Source organism: Apostichopus japonicus, chromosome 8, assembly GCF_037975245.1.
Source record: "Apostichopus japonicus isolate 1M-3 chromosome 8, ASM3797524v1, whole genome shotgun sequence".
Lineage (NCBI taxonomy): Eukaryota > Metazoa > Echinodermata > Holothuroidea > Aspidochirotida > Stichopodidae > Apostichopus > Apostichopus japonicus.
Window position 1 is genome coordinate 35757189 of NC_092568.1, and position 20825 is coordinate 35778013.

The 20825-nt window shown below is 36.7% G+C and overlaps 1 protein-coding gene across 4 annotated transcripts; it reads left to right on the forward strand.

Annotated features, from left to right (window-relative positions):
- The first annotated feature begins 2956 nt into the window (after nucleotides 1-2956).
- Nucleotides 2957-18009, forward strand: LOC139971796 (cholesterol 24-hydroxylase-like). 4 transcript variants are annotated; one of them, XM_071978531.1, is made up of 15 exons: nucleotides 2957-3192; nucleotides 3835-3897; nucleotides 4495-4641; nucleotides 6638-6718; nucleotides 7692-7773; nucleotides 8567-8724; nucleotides 8928-9066; nucleotides 10347-10457; nucleotides 11714-11936; nucleotides 12455-12527; nucleotides 13146-13230; nucleotides 13369-13479; nucleotides 14472-14560; nucleotides 14799-14865; nucleotides 15996-18009. In XM_071978531.1, exons 3-15 carry the CDS (start codon nucleotides 4502-4504, stop codon nucleotides 16143-16145), a joined length of 1509 nt encoding a protein of 502 aa, XP_071834632.1. In that variant the 5' UTR covers nucleotides 2957-3192; nucleotides 3835-3897; nucleotides 4495-4501; the 3' UTR covers nucleotides 16146-18009. The 4 variants fall into 4 exon arrangements, with proteins under 4 accessions (XP_071834632.1, XP_071834631.1, XP_071834634.1 ...); XM_071978530.1 differs by having other exon boundaries at nucleotides 2957-3188; XM_071978533.1 differs by lacking the exon at nucleotides 3835-3897.
- The last annotated feature ends 2816 nt before the right edge of the window (nucleotides 18010-20825 follow it).

The following is a 20825-nucleotide window of genomic DNA, read 5'->3' on the forward strand; positions in this document are numbered from 1 at the left end:
AATGCATACGAAAAAAAAAAGAAGAAAAGAAATAAAATGATGAGAGAAAAAAATGATGAAAACACCCACACACACACACACACATCCGAAGAAGAAAAAAAGAAATAAAATGATGAGAAAAAATAATAATAATAATAATAAATAATAATAATAAAAATATCAAACAAAACTATACTCCTCCAAAAGGCATTCCCAGTTCTTGGCAAATTAAGTCATTCCCAAATGACATTCCCAAATTACAGTCCCAATATTATTCCCAATGGCATTCCTAGTTGCCAATCTTAGGGTTACTCTTGAATCATTTCCAAATGGCATTCCCAAATGGCATTCCCAATGGAATTCACAGTGGCATTCCCAGTGGCATTCCATAGTGGTGTGGTGTCAATACTCCTCTATACTACTATGCAGTTTCAAAATACGCAAAATGTACCATAGTTTGGACGTTTCCCTCCACTGGTTACGCCACTTCTTCGCCACCCGGAGGCGAATCAAATATTTTATACAAAGTGGGATGCTACACTGAAACGGACTTCCAACGTTATTGTTTGGTAGTCTGTTCCTCCTCCGGAACATTAAGACGTCGAATTGTGCATTCTGAAACTATATATATATATATAAAGCGGAAGGCCCGGGTTCGAATCCCGGTGGAGGCTGGAATTTTCTTCACTGTTCTTGATTTCCAACTCATTACGATTTCAATTATATATCTATCTTCATTTGCTTTGTCGTTTACCTCCATTTCATTAACATAAAGTATGTTCAAAGTATCTCTTTCGAGATCCGGCTTTAGGAATCACAAATGATTTCGAGTTGGTTAGCATCATGTTTGCTCTCTATAGTAAGGCAAAAATATGTCACCAAAAACAGAACTTGTATTGTTCGACGCAGGTGACAAACGCATACAGTGGAATAACACCTTCCTTACCAGTTCGACCCCTGGACATACAATCAGCGTTCATAGCCAAGTGGTTAGGGTGTCCGCATATAAAGCGGGAGTCCCGTGTTCGAATCCCTGGTGGAGGTTGGATGGTTTTTCACTGTTCTTGATTTTCCAACTCAATTATATACATAAATATATATATATATATATATATATATATATATATATATATATTTATATGTTCATGCTATATTTATATGTTCATGCTATATATATATATATATATATATATATATATAAGGCGATATATTAGATACCTAACGTTAGGCTAGGTACGTGCCTGTTATTGACCACATATTTTTCTTGTTCTTAGGTTGAAAGATTTTGTATGTTCTGCATCGATTTTTTACAGAGATTTCCATCATTTCTGCTTTCATTTTGTTCGTATAACCTAGCCTTACTATATGGGCTATTCGGTCTCTCTCGGACAATTTGGTTATTTTTGAAAGCACTAAATTCTTTGAATTTGTATACGTATTTTGAAGTCATAAATGTGAACAGCGCCGCAAGCATCAAAGGAGACAACAATATCAAAGTAGACAACAACGTTGAATGAGACAAGAACATAAAAGTAGACAACAACATCAAAAGAGACAATAAAATGATAACAGACAGCATGGAAGTAAACAACATAATACATTGCCCTTTCGGCGTTACATACCTCCTACCCATCCCCCCCCCCCCCACTCACCGTCCCACTCCTTCAATCTGAAAAGTGCATAATAATTAGTAAGAAACATTATTTAATACGCGTCGCCAAATCAGTGGCGTTCGTTTATCTGTTTATCTCAAAATATGAGAGGAAAAAAAGAGAAAGAGAAGGTAAACAGTGAGCAGACGACATTTCACATCTTGCCCGGTTTGGTAATGGCGCCAAAATCGCTTTCTAGTCACTTCGCCCAACAACCATTTCGCCCAACTGCCATTTCGCCCAACCAGCATGGTCATTTCGCCCAACCATCATAGTCATTTCGCCCAACCAGCATGATCATTTCGCCCAACCGTGTTGGTCATTTCGCCCAACCTTATTTTTACTAATATTCAGTCAAAATAATATTACTTTTTCTATTCCACTAGTTCAATTTGATTTATTTTGGGTTAGGTTACTTCGTAATAGGTAAATAAAGTGAGGTCCGCTCGATATCGACCGGAGTCTGAGCAGTTATTTCGGGTATAATGGGAGGATTACACTACTTTAGGCGTTCATGCATACAATGGAAGTTATATTATTATACAAACACAGGGGAATCGGTGTTCATAAAAACCTATCAAACCTTACCCCTAAAACACTGATCCATCCTACTGACTAACAATTCCCGAACGTTTCCTTATTAAATTGAAAAAAAAAATATATATATAAAACCCGTCCGTAATATTGAAGTACTATTTTTAATCAATGTAACCACTTTATCAATGTAACCACATATGTAATAAATTTAACCACAACTTCAAGTTTCCTTAATACTCGGTTCGTATCCTGTAACGTTAAAAATTCCCGAACGTTTCCTTACTAAAAGTTATACAAAGTAAAGGACTTCAAGTTTCCTTAATATTCCTTAATATTCGAACGTTTACTATCAAACTTAACCCCTAACACACTGATCGATCCTCAAGTTTCCTTAATATTCGGTTCGTATCCTGTAACGTTAACAATTCCCGAACGTTTCCTTTTGAAGTATCATATTTAATCAAGCCTTGGTTGGGCGAAATGACCAGGCTGGTTGGGCGAAATGGCCAGGCTGGTTGGGCGAAATGACCAGGCTGGTTGGGCGAAATGGCAGTTGGGCGAAATGGTTGTTGGGCGAAGTGACCTGCTTCCTCAAAATCTCCATCCCTGCCACTCCTATCTTTTACCTTACCTTTTGTTAGATCGTAGCATAAACAGGGTTGAAAGTTACACAACCGGAAGGAAATCGATGACGCAATCTTTAGTTGGAATGAGGTTAGTGCGGTTGGGTAGAAAGAGTATATCACGTTGATTGGAGTGTGGACACAACAACTATATATACGAATGAAGTCAAGCGAAGCGACCTCTGTTGTCCATTACATACGTCCTTCAGGCCTGTATCTATGCGGGCGGGTTCAGTGAGTTTCTGGAATCATTTCTCTATACGGAATTACACGCGGACAATCATACCCAGTTTTGTCGATATTCATTCTGTTGACCATTAACGTACATTGCCTTATACCTAGCAGGCCGAGTGGATCTATGCCCAGAAAATAGGCCTACATGTAGCACATACACAAGGTAGGTAAGAACGTAACGTATTTTATTTTGTTTTGCGATATCCACCAGTACACAAATAAAACTAGTCCCGTTTTAATACTTTAAGGGAGTCGATCTTTACGCTCTGACAGATTGATGCACCTATAGGCGCAGGCCTGTACTTTTAATAGCCGTTAAGATAGGATTTTCCCGTCCACTTTATGTATGATATTTCGGGGGTGGATCTGGGGTCGGTGGGTATCTTTTTCCTCTTCAGGCTGCTCTCGATCGATCGATCGAGGAGAGAGAGGGTTGGAGGTACAATGAATAACGTGTGTTTATTTTGCGGAACCTTTATGGTCAAAATTTAGAAGGTATCCCAGTTCTGATTTTCTTTGCCAACATATTAGATTCTAGCCTGCTATGATAGGCATTTCGACTGTGAACTCTGGTGGCAAAACCAGCCAAGATCGTCTTGTCACTGGAGAGAGAAATCTGATATTCTTTCAATGCAAATGTTTCGAAAATGAAAATACTTGTAGAAGCATGAGGCTACTTATCTCATATATATATATATTTATTTTTCTTCTCTTGGACTCATGTACAGTTTACAATTCTGACAAACTGCATCCTTTGATGTTGTATGTGCAGCGTATTTTAATTCATCCATATCTTTTGATGTTCACAGATTTGTGAATGGTCCACCAACTGAACAAGTTTTTCACGTTTCTCTGTATTTCAGTATCATCAGGTACCGCTGCTTTTTTGGCTTCATTTTAGTTTAACCAAGTTAAACAAGTCATTACTTTTCGGAAAACTCATTTTCTTTTAGTTGGTTTATCGTTTAGTGTCAGGCTGCTATACCTTACAACCTTTTAGGCGTTCTGTAGGCTACTGTAATTTAATTCGTCAATAATGTTGATGAAAACATGCATGACTGATCTTCGCTCTGTACTTTAATTATTCGTCGATAACGTTGAAGATATCATGCATGATTGATCTTTACAACGATTTGTTTTTATATAAAAACTCGTTCTGTTACTGTAATAGCTTTCAGCAATGGAAGCTATACATGGCAGCGTTAATGAAACTCCAGAGACAAATGAAAGAAACTTCAAATCTTAAAAACATAAAATAACAAAGGAAAGAAAGAACTAACTTTACGAAAGCAGTATAGCTGGCTATGTCTATAGGCTCGTCATATTTGTACAAAAACTTCCTACACAAGCTATCTGTATGTATACGGCCTATATATAACTAGGTGCTCTATATATACGTTGCGGTCGTACCCGTACTAAACGTTTAAGCAATTGATCGTATACAATTTATCTCGCGTTTATCTTTATAGGTTTTCGATGATGTTGTCCTTGGAGTTGTTCGTATATGCTTTACTTGTTTTACTGACTCTTATCACCGGAGTGTTTGTTTGGTTTTGTGTAAACATCTACCTGAGACATGCGCAGTATGGTCACCTCCCTGGCCCCAAAAGATCGAGGTTAGTATATATCAACCATAAACAACCCTCAATTATTGACAGTATGAATAAAGTATACTGACGCAACCTATATCAAATAGCTCTATAATGCATGGTTAAATGCACAGTACCTCGTATTTAATGTAGACATTAATTGGTTTCAGGGCTTTTCAACAAAACAGCAACTTTTCCATTACTAATAGGGTTTTTTTCAAACAAGGAGAAGTTTCTAATTACAGTTTCTTAATTTCTCAACAAAACAAAACAAAACTGTTTCATTGAAGAAAAAATAGAAATGCGTGCTCAGTTTCAAAAAGGGGTATACTTTTAGTGTAAAAAAAAGGGTCCGTTTTGAGTTTCTTCACAAACTGAGGGGCATTTACCCCGCTGGTCGACTTCTGCTAACGAAATGTTGATTATTTGTTAAAGTTTCGACTTTATATCGTGACATCTTGTACCACAAGCATATCTAAAGTTCTCACTCTTGATTTTCCAGTGCTCTCAATATACTGTACTATACCTAATCAGTTACTTCATGATTTAAATACTTCCCTGGTTTATGCACTGGCTGGCTGATTTCATGAAAGGGTGGTGAAGGCAAATTAAATTAAAAAAGGCCTTATTTTACAAAACAGAAATAAGTGTTCGGGTTCCCCATTTTCAGCACTGTTTTGTACTTCTTGCAATCTAATTGTTCTGTCATTAAATATGAAAATGACACTGTAATCTCCTGTAGAATATCTTAATCATCAGAATAATAATGAATCTGTTGTATCCCATGTTGTCACTGTCTGTGATGAAACAAATTTTACTACTAAATCCCCCCCCCCCCCAAATCTAAATAAATGGCTTTCGGAAATACTTATATTAAACAACGTAGGCCTACTTCCACCGAAGCGAGAACAACTGTGGTACAATGTGCTGAGGTTGACCGCACAGAACAGATGATGTATTTAGGGGTGTGTATTGACAATAAACTTAATTTGACATGTCATTTTTCAAGAATTTTAGAAAAGGGTTTATTATATGATAACTACTTTATCTTTTAGTGTGCCAAGTAGAAGCTCAACGTATAAGAATGGATGATTTTAATACCTAGACATTTGACCTGATATTTTCTACGCTGTTCTTGTCTTTAGCACCATTTTTTTATTAATTGTGGATAAGCTAAAATTTAGAGCCTTCTTGCATGACGGGGCAAAAATAATAAGTCTTTATTTTAATACCCTTATTAACCACGTTAACAATGCAGCTATGAGAGATTTTAAAAGGCATGCTTATAAAAGACAGACGAGAACCCGACCCGCGTCATAATAAGCTTAACTCACTTCTTCGACAGACTAGTTGCAAGTTTGAGAAATATGGCAATAACACCAAAGTTTCGAACGGTATCAGTTTTAAAAATTATTTTATTTAAAATGCTGTAATTTTAATTCAGGGTGTTTGTTGTACCTCAAAATTAAACCTTACTTCTTTCATCAACGTTAGATGCATCATTTGTACATATCGTCTTTGCTTTTTTTAACCGTTTTAACCTTTATAACTTTTCACGATGTTTTTACGTCCTATTTTCATGAATATATATTTTTATGTATTTATACTGGGTTTTTTAATAAACTAGATACGTCAATAAACTTGGGAGGCATATATATCACGCATAAGGACCAGTTACCACTCCCCCTTCCCTTGTCCGATAATTTTTAAAGGCTTGATTTTCATCTGGGTGTGATGCCGCCATAGTTGACAGTGAACATTGGCTTAACTCTTCTCACCGCCCCCTCCTCCCGCCAGTCCCCTCCCCCTCCCCCCTTTAAAGAAAATACCAAACTGGTGTTAGTTAATTTCACCTTTCAGATTAAAATAATTCTATATTCAGCCTTTCATCTATTGCGACACCATTTCACTTTATCCACAAATTTACAACTAGTATATACCGTTCACTGTAGTCAGTGTCAAGATGAAAACATGCTTATATGATTCACACTGAGTTTGGAACGTTTTCTCCATTGTTTTAAAGCTTTTTTTCAGGAAATTTAGACGTCATCCTGGTAGGCATTGTTGAAAAACGACTTCCATATGCACATGTTATGTGGGAAATGTGAGTATTGATAAGAGTAAGCCTACACTTTTCAAGTTAAAGTTTCAAACAATTAGTTCGCCGACTCGTTTTAAAAACGTTTTGAAACACTGAGTCGCGTTTCTTGTGTATATCTTTTGAAATATACTTCCATTTTAAACAATTTTGATAGTATTTGTAATAGATAACTTGTTGCGCTATGCAATTTACATTGAGCAAAATATATATCTTTGTAGGAAGGAATTTTTCCAGACATGCTGCTTCCCTAGGATCCATTGTAGTGGTTGTCGATCAAATGCCAAAAGAGGAACTCTCCATTAAATGTTCAGAAGTAACCTAAAAGTTAAAGTTGGATATTGATATGAAAGATAACTGACTGATTCAGATGTAAAAAAAAACTTGTTTTTCTTGTATGTAAATTATGTTAGGCTGGATTCAGCTGTTGTATGATAACGTGCCGGGTCTATGTTAAAATGCTGATGTTTGTTTCAAAACGTATGCCTGATTGACAGTCATATCTCCTTATACATAATTTGAACAAACTATAAGAACAGCTTCTTGGATGGCGGGAAATGTTACGTTGCACACCAGGCGCGGACCCAGGTGTGTGTGGTAGTGGGGTGGTGTGGGTGGAGGGGTTGTGGTGTAGGGGGTAAAATAAAATTCAAAGCAGTCATTGGTACAACCTTACATTTAAATTTAATGAGAGGTATAATTCATTGTCTATTAGCCCCTATATATCTCTCAGAATGTAGCACCTGACGTCTAAAGTTCTGTGTGTTTGTGTGTGTGTGTGTATGCGTGTGTGTGTGCGTGTGTGTGTGTGTGTGGGAGGGGGGACCCATATACATACCCTATTTGGAGTTAGTTTCAGCGACAGCAGGGTCACATTCCTTCCCTTTATTAATTCCAAGATCCCGTCACTCTTTGCATATGGAGTCATTGGCTTTTTGCTGGTCTGATATATTCTTCATCTTTCCTACCCACTCTACAGGCAACAGGAATATGGCCCAGTCTTCGTTTTGTATTTGTTTAATCAAGTGCTTGTCTACATATGTCATCCTGATACTGTCAAGGTACCGTATACCAACATGCCACTTGCATCAATATCAAACATTTGTACTGTAGAATTTAAAAAGCAAACAGAAAATATTTGTCAGTAGTTCTGGCAATATATTTATATAGAAGAAAGTACATTTGAGGGAAAGGGGATGGAGGATGGCGATATTAGCAAATGGGGATTTTTTTTTGGGGGGGGGGGGGTTAAGCAATCAGCAGTATGAACTTCATACACAATGCACTATAACGCAAGGGGCTATACAGGGTTCGCTTATAATTATAAGCGATATTTCTAGGACCGGATTAACCATTCCGGGGCTGTTGGTCAGACATAAATATAAGGACGCGATCTGGCCATATAAGGCTATCAAGAGAGATGTTTTGCATACATTTTTATCCAGTTGGGCAGTCATTATATGTGCACAGGCTGTATACACACAGTGGGTGTGTTGTGAATATCTTAATCATACCTTGATTGATGTATCAAATGATATAATCTAATAAGGTAAGTAATATGAAGAAGCCACAGAAAATTGGTTATTTGAGATATGTGGTTAAATGTTTCTATCTATAACAGGTCCCCATTCTCTCTCTACTCCATCCCTATTTTTTTTGGGGGGGGGGGTTCACTAGCTCGGGTACTTGGGCCTGGACGATTTGACCTAATGGTATAAACTCCGCCTCCGAATATTTCATTGTGTGATGTGTTGACATGATGTATTTGTCCATGAATCTTTTAGGTTTCACAGGTTGGAATTGTAGAACAGACAACTAAGATACAATACAGAACTTCCCACATTTCTTTTCCAGACATTGCTTATGAACACAGAGCACACGAAGCCGGCTATGTATGATGTGTTGTACGATCTATACGGTATCCGTTTCCTCGGCAACGGTCTGCTCTCCGAGAGAGATCACAGCAAATGGAATGCCCGACGTAAAATGATCAACCCTGCATTTCACAGGAAGTATGTAATATTTCCAAAAATTCCAATATATTTTTTAAAACAATACTCCTTTTTTACTTTTTTTACTCAATAATGAATCATATCTTATTTCTCTGCATTTACCTAATATATAGCCTTTACACCAAATTAAACTTACATGCCCTGATCTGTTGAATTATAGTTGTCATCGGTACCAATAACGTTCTCTGTTTGTTATTATGAAGGCAGTTGATAGACTATATTGGTCACTTCAACACGAGCTCTGATAAACTTGTTGTGAAGTTCAAACAAGATGCTGACACTGATAAGCCCGTGCAACTTATGGACGGCCTGCGTCGCACAACGTTAGATGGTATTGCGAAGGTAGGTAGAATTGAAGGTGAAGGTAGAGTGTCGCCACTTGTGCAGTTGATTAATCAAACGACAGCACGAAAACCCCGGTGTATGCATGAGTAAATTCGTCCTTTGTATTAGTCTGAGTACAATGCGTGGATTTCATCTGTATGTTCATATGTTCTGCCTTTCTATGCGATGATGCTTTTGATCGACGAGTGAAGTGACGTCATCCTTATCTCAGGGCATGTCTACAGCTGACGTCATGATCCCCCCTTGCTTACAATTATAATTTTGCAACCGGAGATATATTGTAATAAATGCTTATTTTGGTAACTGTTTGCCTGTTAAAATTCGTAGTAGTGAAACCTTTTTTTACTTTTGAGAAGTGGTTAAAAACTTCTTTTTTTCTTGTTATCGTTTTCATGTTGGTTATAGTATTTAACTTTTGCACTCTCTAGTTTATCTTAGGGTTTTGATTTCGTATGTATTGGTTTCTATCCTTCTACTTTAGCCTTTTACCCTTGTTATATAACATCAGTATGTTAGAGTATATCAGAAACAAGCACATAGTATTAGCAATCGTTTTAATTCGATAAAATTGGAGATACTTTGTGATTTTGTTTATTTTTTGAAGAGAAGAAAACTCTATCACAGGAAACCAATATCACTTCCCGCATGGTCACTTGCTACATTATAATAGCAAACACGTGCTTATGTTTGTACAGTTACTATAGAAAGATATGAGTAATGATGGCCTTGTATGAAATATTCATAAGACTCTTAATGTGTAGATAGTTACTATTGGTAACCGGTAGCATGTAATGCAACCTGGATCGATAAATTGAAGGTCACTTTTGACGCTTCAGTATTTCTTCTGGAATTGAATGCGGCATGATTTGTTGTTGTAATGTTTGATTATTTTACTGGTATAATTAAACATTAAACGAAAACAATGATTTTGAAAAAGAAAATGTCATTTTTTAAAAATTGGTTATACACGATGTCTATATCATTTCGTTTGAGACAGTGTAGAAAGATAAACATCTTCTAAATCATGGTGGTGCATCAATGAAAGTGGATGGAAAGCCTAGCCTATAGCGCATGTATCATTACGCCAGCAGCTCAGAACCACACAATAATCGATGCAAGAAGAAATGAAAGCTTTACAAGCTTTATGGCCTCAAATAACATGACTATAATAAATCAACGAGCCAAGAGCATATAATGTTAAATATCATCATCATTGAACATTGTGTTGTTTACAGAAGGAATAAACAACGTTTTTTTCATAATCTTTTATTTCTCAGGCTGGTTTTGGGATGAAAGAAGAACTAATTTTGGAAGACAGCCCCTTTATCGATGCCATCGAGACTTCCCTCAAGGGAATGCTCAACAAATATCAAAAACCTATGGATTGGGTTTGTTAATTATTCTGTTGTATAAATCAATTTGTATAAGTCAATATTGTAGGAAGTGTTTCTTAACTTTTGCTTCTACTCATCTGCACCTCTTGCTGTATTTGAAGAAAATGCACCCCTTTACCAGCGAAATGGATTCGTGCTTTGCACATAAACTTGTTGTTTAACGAGATAGCTGCGCACCGCTGGATTTACATATTGCCGCCTCATGTAAAAGAACAGCTGGCGTAAAATGTATTCCAACTATTGTGTATAAACTATCGCATAGCGTTTCATTACGTAAAGATCATACGTCATATCATCCTACAGCGTAACGTATTTGTACGTTCGTTACCACGGCAGTTGCGTATTACGACAGTGATTTATAGAAGCTCTCCTATATATATATATATATATATATATATATATATATATATATATATATATATATATATATATATATATATATATATATATATATCAGATGTATATATATATATATATATATATATATATATATCAGATGTATATGTAAAGTTGGTTGGTTGGCGTCTATCTTAGCGCAAAGTGCTCTATATCCGGTGGACAGAGCGAAATATATGTTGAGACTAGTGGAACACTAGTAGTGTAACAAGTATTTACAACTACTAGTGTTCTACTAGTCTAGTCACCGCTGGATTTACATATTGCCGCCTCATGTAAAAGAACAGCTGGCGTAAAATGTATTCCAACTATTGTGTATAAACTATCGCATAGCGTTTCATTACGTAAAGATCATACGTCATATCATCCTACAGCGTAACGTATTTGTACGTTCGTTACCACGGCAGTTGCGTATTACGACAGTGATTTATAGAAGCTCTCCTATATATATATATATATATATATATATATATATATATATATATATATATATATATATATATATATATATATATATATATATATATATATATATATATATATATATATATATATATATATATATATATATCAGATGTATATGTAAAGTTGGTTGGTTGGCGTCTATCTTAGCGCAAAGTGCTCTATATCCGGTGGACAGAGCGAAATATATGTTGAGACTAGTGGAACACTAGTAGTGTAACAAGTATTTACAACTACTAGTGCTCTACTAGTCTCAACTAGTCTCAACATATATATATATATATATATATATATATATATATATATATATACATACATCTATACAGCAATCTTTACCTTCATCATTAAGTGATCACACGTAGACAATCCTTTTGCATCTCTCCTCAATTCAGATGAGTCCACGCAATTGGAAATATCATGAAGAGATTCGGAAATCCGTGAGATTCCTCCGTAACTTTGGCAGAGATACCATCGCAAAAAGTCGAGAGGAACAATACAAAGGAGAAGCCCAGACTAACAACGTTCTGAGCAAAATTCTCAAATATTTTGACATCAGCAAAGAGGATTTTGATATGGAATCGATGGTGGATGAATTCTTGACATTTTTCGTCGCCGGTAAGTGTCTCTTTGCGTTTTTATAGTTAAGAACGAAATCATTATGACGGACATAATACGAATATAGTCAGACACCCGACGTGTTTTTCAGGGGCGGTAGATGAGGGTTAACTCTGTGGAGGTTGAGGAGAGAAGAAATCTTCCGGAGAGGCACTGGCACATGTGACTTTATTTTGCCGGGGCACACTATAAAAGTACATCAACCCTTATCGATAAAATGAAATGCTCTGTATTCCTCCAATTCCATTATTCGTAACTCTCACCTACCCCTCCCCCCCCCCCCCCCCAGAAAAAAATTGGCGTAACTATAAAAGTGGACAAACAACAGTTATTTTATTCACAAAACGGACTTAAAACTTATGAAAGGGCATCTTCAGATTTTGGTGATTGGTGATATTTATGATTATTTATTTAATCGGTGAAATTCTGCTTTGATAAAGCTAATGCCAAATTCTGTCCGACAATTCTGTCAACCTATCTACACCTCTCTCTCTCTCTCCCTCTTTATTACATGTTAGGACAAGAGACGACTAGCAATATGCTAGGCTTTACCCTTCTTGAGTTAGGAAGGCGACCGGAAATTGCAAAGAAGTAAGTCCTCTTTAATTTACCCTAAATGGATAAGATCCCGTTGATGCTATATTTAGTTTAGTTTAGAGACCCAAGGATCAAGAAGCCTTACAAAAGCTTATTCGAGACACTGTCCGTTTACCGAGCATATTTATTTAGTACCGCAAAGATTAAACACACAGGTCTTTTATCAATATGACATAACGTAAAAATCATACGAAGATGGATATAATCTAACAAAGACAATGTAAAGTATCCGCCGTGCCCTAATTCTTCATTGAATAAACTTTACCAAAAAATTCATATATTCTATAAAACAGTCAACTGCGATTTTTACGGGATTAAACATGACTCCTTTAATCCTTTGTTTTGAAGAGTTCTACTTTCCTGCATTGTATAACTCTCAACTATATGTTCATATATAAAACATTTATAATTGTCAAATTCAACTGAATTGAGCGGAATAATTTGGTAACCCAAAATAAATATTTCAAAATTTAAAAAAAATAAACCTCGAAGGTGATCTGAAAAGAGTTATAGAAGTTTAAACATGACACAAGTTTTATTATTTTTTATCTTAATCGTAGTCGAGTTGGCTGTTACCATTATTTATTATTTAAATACAAATTTTCCCCCTAGAGTACAAGAAGAGGTCGATTCTATCGTTGGCGACAAAGAATTCGTGGAATATCAAGATGTTATGAAGATGGAATACACATTACTGGTGAGAATGAATGTTGACAAAATTATACCGTTGACGAATGCATATATCACATTTACATATCAGTGTGGTTGTTGTTAACTGAATCGAGAGAATTTCAAATTCTATATAGCCCAAAGCTATGTTGATTTATCTTTGCAGGTTTTGAAGGAATCCTTGCGTCTTTATCCCCCAGGTGCCGCAACAGCCAGGGAATGTGCCCACGATCTGGATGTGTGTGGATATCACGTCTCCGCTGGAACCAGTTGCCAGGTATTTACTGGTCTAATTAATCACGAAATATATATATAAAGGTGAGGCTGATGACCTTTTCAGGTACTTTGTACGCTATGAAAAGGGCATAGAACCCGTGGGGGATATGTCCCCCACACTTTTGAGCTATGGGGGACGTAACACATAATATCCCGCCCACTTTTCAGGCCTCTAAGACAGGTAATAATACAAATAATCAGAAATGAATGGTAAGTCGTTATATTCGGTACTGGCAATATCGTCCAATGTCTCACGAAATACTGCTAATGTGACAGAGGCTTGTGTTGATGACGGTCACTAGAGTACATTGAAACTGATTTGACAAGAGTGAAAACTCATTATGTGGAAACTCAAATATTCAGTGCTAACGCGCCCCATATAGCGTTATTATAAAAAGAATACGGATATCCGGGCATTGATAACAGCAACGAATGCGTTCTAGTATTACATTATTCTGCTTCCCATGTGACATCATCTTCGATTGATCCGAGTGGTATCGTCCCCCCCCCCCCCCCTTCATAAAAGCTTACTACGCCCATGCACTATAAACGGATACATAACACTTCTAAAAATGAAATTCCATTACATCATGAAATTAACAATTAAAAATTGGGTGATATTACGCGTTAGCTTTGTTTGTTTAGGGACGGAGAAGGGGTGAGAGGGAGTGTGTGTGGATGGTTGATGGGGAGGATCAGGCGCACTTCTTCGTTGATATAGCCTTATATACTAAGTAAGTCCCTGCTTTAGTAACCTAAGGCTTGATAAGAGTTAGCCGTTGACAGATGGAATTCTTTCTTTGTTAGTTAATGTTTTTCAATGAGACCAACGTCCATTCAGATTGATTCTAATTGATATCTTAATCAATCTATGTGATTGAAATTGCTAGCCGCGAACTCAAAGGGTTTCAATCTTAAGAGTTTTTCAATCCTTAGGTTTGATATGCATAGGCTACACTGAATTTTGCTTGTTATTTTCCTCCACATGTGAAGATGTCTCCTTATGTAATGTCCAGAATGGAACAGTATTTCAAAAATCCTTTGGAGTTTGATCCCGAGCGGTTCCTCAGAGATGAAGACAAGTAAGTATACAGACAGTGAGGTTAATCATGAGGTTATGGGTGGAGGGGGGAACCCCCAGGACACCCACCCCTATCGGCCTCACTCCATCTTCACAAAACAATAATTTACAATAATTATGACTGATTGTTTTCATACTGAGCAGCAGTAATAATTACTTCGTTTCATATTTGTTTGTATTTGAAGCATACTTCACATGTATATAGTAAAATGAACGGTTTCCTTATATTTCTTTTAAAGCCCTTTGTACGCCTACTTTCCATTTTCTCTCGGCGCTCGGTCCTGCATTGGACAACAGTTTGCTTTGGTAAGTTCACTGTAGAATGTTTCTGATGTTTTTTCCTGTAAACATCCCCCACCCCCACCCCTTCCTCTTACCCCGATCCCGTTAATTTCATTACGAGCGAGCCTTAAAGAGATTCTGTTCATCAACTAAAAAAAGAAATACGAAATGGTGATAACGACGACGGCGACAACCTGATAATAACGGTCGACGACGAACACCTGATCATAACTATTGACGACGACAACTTGAAAATAACTATTGACGACGACAACCTGATGATAACTATGCACGATGAAACCTGATCATAACTATTGACGAGGACAACCTGAAAATAACTATTGACGACGAAATCCTGATAATAACTGTTGACGACGACAACCTGATAATAACTATTGACGACGACAACCTGATAATAACTATTGACGACGAAAACCTGATTATAACTATTGACGACGACAACCTGATCATAACTATTGACGACGACAACATGATAATAACTATTGACGATGAAATCCTAATAATAACTAATGACGACGACAACCTGATAATATCTGTTGACGACGACAACCTGAAAATAACTATTGACGACGAAAACCTGATTATAACTATTGACGACGACAACCTGATCATAACTATTGACGACGACAACATGATAATAACTATTGACGACGAAATCCTGATAATAACTAATGACGACGACAACATGATAATATCTGTTGACGACGACAACCTGAAAATAACTATTGACGACGAAAACCTGATTATAACTATTGACGACGACAACCTGATCATAACTATTGACGACGACAACATGATAATAACTATTGACGACGAAATCCTGATAATAACTAATGACGACGACAACATGATAATTACTGTTGACGACGACAAACTGGTAATAACTATTTCGTAAAGCTTAGGAACTAACTGTTTCAATTTGTATGCCTTCTTATCTATAATAATTAACGTTGTAGTGTGGATATTTGCATTGATGGTTCTTTTCAGAAGATCTACCGCATATGAACTTGTAGCAAGTAACTATCATGTGGAGAAAGTTATCAATATGTTAGTCTGTTTGTGTGTGTGTGTGTATATGTACTTTGCATTTTTAACCAACACATTTTACTTTATTTTTTTATAATGCCTTATAGATCGAAGCTCGTGTGGTTCTCGCCAAGTTATTCCAAAATTTTACCTTCAAGTTAGATCAAACTCAGAGTTTTGGAATTGTTGATCAACTGACTTTGACACCGGAAGGTCTATGTACTAACTTCATCTATACGAGGAAAATGGCTGCTTAAACACGAGAGTATGTCAAGTTTGACTAAACAAGAGGAATACTCGTATATATGCGATATACAAGATGTAAACAGGTATCACCACTAACAAATAAACAAATGATGATAAAATCACATGTTATTAGCGTCAAACGGTCATCGTACATTGGTAGGGTAACATGAAATGGAGGAGAGGGAGTTGTGGGAGGGAGGGAGGAATTTTGATCATAATAGTGTATGCCTATATATTTAATTATTTATTATGAAGGACTATTGTAATGCGGAGGAAATGGAGGGTCGTGCAAATGGTATGACTGGGGGAGAAAGAAGACATGGCTTATAATAGTGTGATGTTATCACAACATGAATAGGCCCATAATATTTAAAGGTAATTATTGTAGTTTTTCAAGGTATTCTTGCTAAGGCACTCATTACAAGACAATGTAACCCATAACATGACAATGTCACTCATTACATGAAAATGTAACTCATTACATGACAATGTAACTCATTACAAGACAATGTAATTCATTGCAAGACAATGTAACTCACTACGAGACAATGTAACTCATTACATGACTGGATATCTTATTACATGACAATGTAATTCACTGCAAGACAATGTAACTCATTACATGACTGGATATCTCATTACATGACAATGTAACTCATTACATGACAATGTAACTCACCCAAAGACAATGTAACTCATTACATGTCAATGTAACTTATTACAAGACAATGGAACTCATTACATGACTGGATATCTCATTACATGACAATATAACTCATTACATGGCAATGTAACTCAACCGAAGACAATGTAACTCATTACATGACTGGATATCTAATTACATGACAATGTAACTCATTAGAAGACAATGTAACTCACTACAAGACAATGTAACTCATTTCATGACTGGATATCTCAATACATGACAATGTAACTCATTACATGACAACGTAACTCATTTCATGACTGGATATCTCATTACATGACAATATAACTCATTACATGGCAATGTAACTCAACCGAAGACAATGTAACTCATTACATGACTGGATATCTAATTACATGACAATGTAACTCATTAGAAGACAATGTAACTCACTACAAGACAATGTAACTCATTTCATGACTGGATATCTCAATACATGACAATGTAACTCATTACATGACAACATAACTCATTTCATGACTGGATATCTCATTACAATGAATCAGCTTAACTTCATTGGTCGATGAAGCCGTTCTCGATAAGGTTTATAATTACATTCATGTCAAAGGAATCGTGATACACACCTGGCGATGATCACATAGTCACAGTCTCGATGCAAGGGGACTGGCTGACAGCGGAGCAGTCGCTTGGTTGTTTGCTTTTCTTGCAAAAGGTTCTTTCTTGGGTAACTTTCCTTAAGAAGTACATTTTCATTTTGTAATGTATAAAGCAATAGGATGTTGGCGACAAATTGCAAAGCGTTTTAGTTTGATGAATATGAATATGTTTGTATTATAAACTACTGTTAAAAGAACAGCCTACGTAAAGATGAACGAAGTTCAAAGAACAATCAAAATTGAACGATAGAAATACTTTGAAGCGAAAGAGAGGAAACGGTATTGAGAACAATAGAGTTACATACCGATATTGTAGTAAAGGTTGAATTTAATTTATATGCTAATTTAATTAATGTAATTACCGTATAGGTAATTACCGTACACGGATATGTAAGTCAGACGTTTGAAAACTAAGACCATTTTGTACCATATAAATCAGTCGATGGTTTTGTTTACATGCGCTCGAGAAGAATTACCGGTCAGACTCCTTTTCGAACAATATCAAACACCAAAAACTTCGAAAATATATTGACTGTTTAGCAGAACTTCATACCTATGGATTCACCGTTTTATGTATAAAGACTAATTTCTCGAGTGGGCCGGTGGGGGAGGGGTGGGGGAGGGGGACGGACCTCCTTACATGGTAGAAGGATTCGACGACCCCAGGACTACACCCTCACCTTCATAAAACCCTAGTTCTTTCCATTGACCTTCTACCTTAATCAGTCGGGGAAGATCATAATCCCCCGCCCACCCCCCCCCCCCACACACACACATGCCAACCCCATCGCATAGATTTCATTTTGCCTCCAGCAACAAGGATCCCTAAACCTTAGGGGTTTGGTAACTTATTATGAAACTACACAGCTGTTTCTGTAATGAAGCCAACCTTGAACGTTTACACCCAAGATTACCCTCTCTTTTAGTACAACACTGGCCTTCTAGACCTTATTTCTAGTTTGGTGACAATAATCGCATAAATATTCCTGTCCTGCACTCTTGCTGTTAGCCACAAATTCAGTAGAAGGTTGCGCAAATGGTGTCAAATATTCATTTCACAGTTTCAATCAAATGTTTTATGATTTTTTTCTGAAGAGTTTTTTTTACCCCTTTTATATAATCTTTCCTGATCTCCTTCCTGCATATTTCACACTTTTACAATTGCATGTCAATTGTAGGGGCAAAAAATCCTGGGGGCAATTCTGACATGCATACCTGTGGCTGCTTGAGCATTGTGATAAACATAACAACCTTCCATACCAGCCGATAAGACTAAATAAATAAATGGTGAGAAACGAAATACTTACGCATCCACCCAAGTAATAGGTGTTGTATCAAACTGCTTTCTGGCAGCAACTTTGGCAAGTTCAATTTCGGCATACTGTAATTGGTGGTCTTGTTGATGGAAGAACATCATTAGGATTCACTGTTACCAAGCAACGATGCCAATGAGGCAGGGTTTAGTTCTGGCTGTCAATTAAACACACGGTGAGAAAAAAGGCAAACACATTACAATTAGTATAGATGTCTTTTTGACCAAGTCCATTCTAACAGTTGAAAGCTTTGCATTAGGAAGACATATGATTTATACCACTACATGACAGAGACCACTAATAAAACAACACCCCAAGGTTAAATACATATCACAAGACTTGTAATATTTGAGAAACTACCCTCTGTCAAATGCTAAATACTAAATTAAAGCCCCATCGCATTTTCCAATTTCCCCATTGTATCTACAAGACAGTTGAAATTGCTTTCTTATGAAAGAGATTCTTCATATAACACTTTTCATAACAACTGTAATAGCATTATATTTATCGCCTAGAAGGGTAGGAATGGGGGCATTTTGAAGCATTGCTTGAAAATTATTGGGCAATCGTTCCGGTTCCTTCTTGCTATTTGCTTTGCATAACTTTTCAGAACAGAGTTTCATATGTTTACCCATTAGTTGCAGTATGAGGATATGAAGAGTTGTAATACATTTTGCGTGAAACTTAACAATATTCCATTCCATACTTCTATATGTGTAAGTGGTATCAATCAGTGGAATCAAATTTGCAACTACCTGTCTCAATCAACATGTTTGGCAGCCTAAAACATTAAATTCACATACAATCAGGTGCGTGGCCAGGGTTCGAAAAGTTGGGTGGGGGAGGGGAAGCGGGGACAAAATTCCTGACGATGGACCCAGCGTGGCTGCAGAGTGACCTTATTTGGGGCGGGGTGGGGGCCTAATATGGAACACTATCTTAGCGAAGCGAAACCAACTGCTGGGGCTTAGAATGCCAAACAGTTGGGCTGAAAATGCGGTGTGCAAAATTGAAGATAAAGATAGATACATGAAGGCTGTATGGCCCCATGTAGCAGGTAAGGTCATACAGAATTTAATTTACATCAGGTAATTAACAACTAATTATACATCCTTCCACTTTTTTGGAGAACATTGGAAATATTAAGGGAGGGGCATGTACGGCCCTGGGGCAAACATACCTTGAGCCCCCTCACTTTTTTTTCGTTGACTAGGAGGTTCAGCCCCTCAAAGTCCTCCCCTCCCCCTTCCGGTTCCGCTTTCCCTGTAGGCAATTTGAAGAGGGTATTCAAGATACAAGGCTGATATTTTAATCAGAAAAAGAAGTGTTACGATATCATTAGAGCCTTCTACTCACTGAGATTTATTACTGCCCACAAATATATCGGAAAAAAATTGTTCTTGATGGTTTCATGATTTATTCAATCATCAATTCCAGAACGTCGACAAACACATAAAAGTGCGATGTATGGTCTTAATTGGCTAGGTACAAAATGGTTATACGGAATGACTATGAGATGGTTGTCTGCAATTTGTCACTTCTGACAATGAGTCTCTATGAATAGTGAACAGACACTTTAACCGACTGAATAATAAAATATGCCGGAAAAGTTATTTTACCACACGCCTTTCATTTGTAATGAGATTGTGTGTCTGGATCAGATGTACTTGACTTGAGTGATCAGAACTGTGTGATATTTGTACCTGTAGCAAAGGAGCATGCATGCATGCATACATACATACACACACACGGGCACACACACACCCACACGCGGACACGCACATATACACACATACACACGCGTCCATACGTGCATGTACACACCATCATGACTACCTAGGTTTTGACTGTCATGGATACCAAAAATAATTTCAGTCAATAACATTTTGGAATTAAAAAAAAATTAAACAATGATAATAAATGCAACATAAACACTTTTCAGCAATGCAGTATCCAGTAAGCTTTCAGTCAATAAAACTTTCTTTAGAACTTCTATAACGTTAAATTTATTTAAACACTGTTTTCAAGAAATCATCTTTAATAATAATGACAAAG

What these genes read in the sequence shown, in the direction of transcription:
- LOC139971796 (XM_071978531.1), top strand. Translation starts at nt 4,502, where the DNA reads ATGATGTTGTCCTTGGAGTTGTTCGTATATGCTTTACTTGTTTTACTG. An exon ending in CTTGACATTTTTCGTCGCCG is followed by an intron (nt 11,937 to 12,454) that starts GTAAGTGTCTCT and finishes ATTACATGTTAG; the next exon opens with GACAAGAGACGACTAGCAAT. An exon ending in CCGCTGGAACCAGTTGCCAG is followed by an intron (nt 13,480 to 14,471) that starts GTATTTACTGGT and finishes CCACATGTGAAG; the next exon opens with ATGTCTCCTTATGTAATGTC.